At 52.7% G+C, this 4,889-nt stretch overlaps 1 protein-coding gene across 3 annotated transcripts; it reads right to left on the reverse strand.

The window, feature by feature from the left end:
• Positions 1 to 1,008: 1,008 nt before the first annotated feature.
• Positions 1,009 to 4,531, reverse strand: SERTAD3 (SERTA domain containing 3). 3 transcript variants are annotated; one of them, XR_002976396.4, is made up of 3 exons: positions 4,109 to 4,531; positions 1,459 to 2,251; positions 1,009 to 1,358 (listed from the first exon to the last, which is right to left on the reverse strand). XR_002976396.4 is itself a non-coding variant. In XM_024577597.4 (2 exons), the coding sequence occupies exon 2, from the start codon at positions 2,243 to 2,245 to the stop codon at positions 1,646 to 1,648; it is 600 nt and encodes a 199-aa protein (XP_024433365.3). In that variant the 5' UTR covers positions 2,246 to 2,251; positions 4,109 to 4,531; the 3' UTR covers positions 1,009 to 1,645. The 3 variants fall into 3 exon arrangements, 2 of the variants coding, with proteins under 2 accessions (XP_024433365.3, XP_053770431.1); XM_024577597.4 differs by having other exon boundaries at positions 1,009 to 2,251; XM_053914456.1 differs by lacking the exon at positions 4,109 to 4,531 and adding an exon at positions 3,785 to 3,993 and having other exon boundaries at positions 1,009 to 2,251.
• Between the last annotated feature and the right edge of the window lie 358 nt (positions 4,532 to 4,889).

A 4,889-nucleotide genomic window follows, 5' to 3' on the forward strand; every position in this document is an offset into this window, starting at 1 on the left:
CAGGTCCCACAGGCTTTGGTGAAGTTGAGGTTTCATGCCATGTGAGAAGTTACTGAAAGTTTAAAGTAGGAGGAAAACATGATCCAATGAGCATCCACATCGAGATGCAGGCATCATGTGCCTTGTTGAGATCTTCTTGACCACCATCTCTCTCGTGACTGCCACCCACCTGTTAGTGACCCCACTGCTTTCAGACTTAGAAGCAATGCCCCTCAGTGTGAGAAGGGCTTTGAGCCAGAAAGCCCACGCAAAATTCCCCTCCTTCCCTTGCCTGTGGACTAGTCAAAGCATGGCTCCTCCCTGCAACCCTTCCAGAAAAGTCCCTAAAGCTGCATAAACTCACTCATCGCTTGTCCTCAAGGTTTGTGGAAGTACAGCCAGTGCATCATAGCTGTTAGCACATTTTACCTCCCCTGGTCTCCCTTCCGTTTTCCCCTCTCACCAGCTTGGGCTTATAACTTCCAAATTCTTAGAACCCTAACTTTAGCCTGGGCTTTGCTTCCTAGCCAAGAGTATTTTTCTCCTCTGGGCCTCAGCAGCACCTTTCATACAATGAAAGGGCTGCCCTTTAAGTGCCAGAAAGCACTATCCTTTGACACATAATTCATGTGACTGTTTCTCACTCCTGTGTCTACCCATGTGGCTGGGGAGCCCAAATTACCAAGAAACCAGTTAAGAACCAGGCTCTGGAGGCAGATTGAATTTGAGTCCTAGCTCCCTGCTTCTCACTCTTTACCAGCTGTGTGACCACGAAGTGACTTCACCTCTCTGAACCTCAGGCTCCTTTGGTATAAAACGTGATTATAGTAGCTACTTCTATACAGTTGTGAGGATTAAATGACTTAATTCAAATAAAGTAGGCAGAACAGCGCTCGAACAAGAACACAATAAAATGTTACTTTAATGGTGTATCTGCCCCAACTTTGAGGGAAGGGATACAGGCGTCTAGGGAACTTACCAGGTCCCTCCTACTGACCCATCGATGTTTACAAAGTTTAGGCAACACGATCCCTTCCGAAATATTTTTATTAAAAACGAATAATTACAATCAAACCCCACCACCCATCCCACCCCCAAACCACCACAAAACCTGCCTTTCTTTTAAATAATGAGGCATGGAGCAGTTTGGTTTCCACCCTATTGCACGTGGTCCGGCCTGGTTATGAATCAGGAGGCTGCTGGGACTGGGGGACGGCCAAGGAGGTGGGGTTCAACCTGGGGGGAGGAGGTCCTACTCCTTCCAGGTACAAGAGGCAGAGCTTGGGTTTCCATAGCAACCAGGCAACACATCCCCGTCATCCTTTGACAGGCCCAGCTTATCTTCCCTGAGGCCCCAGTGGTCACAGGAAGAGTAGGAACTGGAGGGGAAGGCAGAAGAAATGTGGAAGTGGGAAATCAGACTCCCAGAAAGTCTCATTAAGGCATTTGGAACAGATAAATTAATTCAGGAAGACCCACCTTCACAGAAGGATGTGGTAACCAGATACACACACACATGCAAGACAGTTTGTGGAACCCTGAAACGGGAGAAAAGGAGGCCAGCCTCGGCTTAAAGCCAACACACACACACACACACAGTTGCATCTAGAGATCCAGCCCACTGAGACTGAGATGTGGGGGGAGCACCCCCAGCACTATCAAAGTTTTAGGATCCAAGAATGATTTCCATGATGTGATCTAGTTCATTCCACTCCCAGGACCCTGGGGCACAGAAGAGGTTGTGAGTAGGCTCCGCTGGGGCCAGTGCAGGCTCCTTCTCCACTGTGGAAGTGTCAATGTCTAGAAAAAAGTCATCCAGGCCCGAGTCCCCCAGGTACCGAGAGCTCAGGGCTTCTAAGAAAACTGGATCAGGCTGGGGCAGCACTTCATTTTGTGGGCTTGGGGGAGCCACTGGATTCTGAGGGGTCTCCGCCTCATCCATGGAAGTCTCCAGCTCCCTGAGAATAGAGCCGATGGTAGTAGACAAGGAGAAGTCCTCCTCACCTAAGAAGAGGGGCTCAGGGGGCAGGGCAGGTGCTGGAGCCAGGCAAAGAGCGGCCTGGAGCTGCTGGAGGGTGTTGTGGATGAGGACATGCCTGCGGAGGCTGGGTGCTCGGGGGCCCAGGCTCCGCTGGACTTTGTCTAGGGAGATGCGGAGCAGGGCTTGCTGGTAGCTTCGTAAGCCTGCTGGCCCCCAGCCCCACTTCTCATCCTCTTCTTCCTCCTCCAAGTCCGAGTGTTTCCTCTTCAAGCCTCCTCCTACCATGATGCCCTGTGGAAAGAAGAGGGGCAAGTCAGACACAGTAGGGCTGGCCCAAATCCTAAATCTCCTGTACCGCTGTTGGTGATTTTTAACAATCTGAACTTCAGTTTTTGCATCTATAAAATGGAGATAGTATAAATCCCACAAGGCCAAGGAGGAGAGTAAATTTATGTGACTAAGAAAACAAGAACTGAACACAGCTGGGTTTGAATCCCACTGATTTGTCTGGGTCACCTGGAATAGTGAGTTTTCCTCCTTGAAACACAATTCCCTCATCTGTAAGATGAGAATCCTAAGTCAAGTCCCTCTAAGCCTTAAAACTGTTCTTTCCACAGTACTCATTTCTTCAAATGTGACACATACAAGACAGGGTTAGAACACAGAGGCCTAGACTGGAATCAGGGAAATCTCGGTTTGAATTCTGCCTTTCACACTGCTCTGCTATGTAATATTGGGAAGTGAGCTGACACTACCTCTCCGGGCCTCAGTTTCCTCAACTGTAAAATGGGGATTGTAAAAATTCTCACCACATCCTCAAGGAGACCCCACGTGTAATATGCACAGGGCTCATCACACAGGAAATGCTTACTGAACAAGAGTTGATTGCCATTTATTCATTCAGTAATTTTATTTATTGAGTGTCTACTATACTCAAGACATCTGGAGTCCTATTAGGGGGCCTATTTGTTGAGACTCTTCTTCAGAGTATATTTCTGTCCATGTTCTTTTCCTAACTGGGAACGCTCACAACAGCAAGGAAAGGGCCTTTCTTACGTTCTCTCCCGCCCCAAAGCCGGGCCCCGTAGAAAAACTTGCTATAATTTGACTCACGCCAAGCCCCACCCCCTCTCGACCTATCCAACCAGACCTCTGCCCTCAACAGGCCCCGCCCCCTTCACGGATCTAGTCTTCAGCAGCCAGGCACGCCCCAATTTGGCGCGGGGGCTTCTGGGAAATGTGGGCCAAGAGCATTTTTCAGGTACGCACGTAGACTTTCGGCGTGCACTGCAATCCCCAGAGCACTCCGCACGGCACAAGGAAGAACCTCCCCCACCCTCCCTCAGGGCATGCGCACAAAAGCCCGGGACCGGTGGGGGAAGGGAACCCGGAGGTCCAGCTGCCCGGTGCCTGCCGAGCCCAGCCCTCTACTGCTCCCAGGGCGGCGGATCTGCGCTCCGCGCTCTGAACACCCCTCCCCCACCTCAGACTGAGGCTCTAACATTACTTTCTCTTGATCCTTCGGACCTCACAAGGTCCTGCATTCTTCCCCTAAACTGCTCTCGGATTCAGAGACGCAGGCCCAACTCATCGCTCAAAGACTACAAATGCTGTCCGATCCACTCTGTTCGGGACACTAGTTATCTCAATTTGGAGACCGTTTCCCTTCAACTTTCTCTATTCTCCCCTTTTGCAAACTCCTCTCTTTGGACTCAAGACCTAAACATGGAACTCTCCCCGGCACCCTCCGCCACTACACCTGGGAAACCAAGATTGCTTTCTCGCTTCTCTAAAATGCCCAGGATCCCAGCCCCAATCTCTCACATTTTTTTCCAGAACAGTAGAGACCCGGATTCGACCCGTCCGGAGACCCGAATTGCCTTAGTTTCAGATTTCCTGCCCCAAAAGTTGTTCCCCTGGTTCTTTTGCTTCGGCAACTACCCCAGGTCCTCGCTTCAAATTCCCTCCATTTGAAGATCCTGCCCAACAACTTCGCCGCCTGTCCAGGATCTCGAATTCAGTCCCCGGTCCCCAAACCCTGAATCTGCGCTCCCCACTCCCACCCAGACTCCGCCTCCAGAACTCTCGGGACGCGCCTCCACCTCCCCCAACCCAGGGCAAGCCTCAAGCCGGGCAACCACCCCTCACCTCAGCTACTAGGTTCGCAACGACTACCGCCAGAAACGTCCGAAGCTTTGCGACCCTCCTGTGATCGTCTCTCTGGGGCCTCTCGGTCTGGCCTCGGGCTCACCCAGCTCCGCCCCATAGCCGAGCCATGAGCCGCGATTGGCTGTAATACTGAGCGCCGCGGGGCGCGGATTGGCTTGGCAGAGCCACCGGGCTGTCTCTAGAAGACAGCCCACCCGCCTTCCTTTCCCTTGCGTCCGGGACCTTTTAAAGGATTCCGACTCTACAGGGGGCGGGGCCACGTCTCTAGGGTCGAGGGGATATCAGAACTGTTCCCTTCAAGTCAGGTACTGTCCTCGCTCCACGATCGTCAGCACTGCTCTCTGAAACCTTTTATACCAGGCCTGGACCCCATGGCAGAGCAAAACTGGCCCTCACGTTCCGCCTCATCCGCTTTCTGGGAGGGCGGGGCTGAGCCACTCGCGGAGGCCGCGCCCCCGGAGTTCCGAAGGCGGACGCAGCGGGCGGAGGATGACGCCACTGAAGGCCAGCCAATAGTTTCTCGCGGCGTACGTTGCCTGGGCGATCGCAGCCCACCCTTTCGTGCCCTTGTTCTCTGGCTCTTCCCAAAACTTTGCCTCCCCGGCTCCCTAATCTTCAAGACTACTCAGCAAGTCCTCTGGTGGCCGGTCTGTCCCGCATCCTCCTGGCACCCCATCCTGCCTCTCTCAGGATGGAACCTCCACTGCTGCAGACTGACTCATGGCTCCCCACTACGCTGGGGACAAAGTCCAAATTCCTT

The sequence above is a fragment of the Desmodus rotundus genome, chromosome 12, assembly GCF_022682495.2.
Source record: "Desmodus rotundus isolate HL8 chromosome 12, HLdesRot8A.1, whole genome shotgun sequence".
Taxonomy (NCBI): Eukaryota; Metazoa; Chordata; class Mammalia; order Chiroptera; family Phyllostomidae; genus Desmodus; species Desmodus rotundus.

Excerpts from the sequence above, each read along its gene's own strand:
- SERTAD3 (XM_024577597.4), bottom strand. The coding sequence starts at position 2,245 with ATGGTAGGAGGAGGCTTGAAGAGGAAACACTCGGACTTGGAGGAGGAA.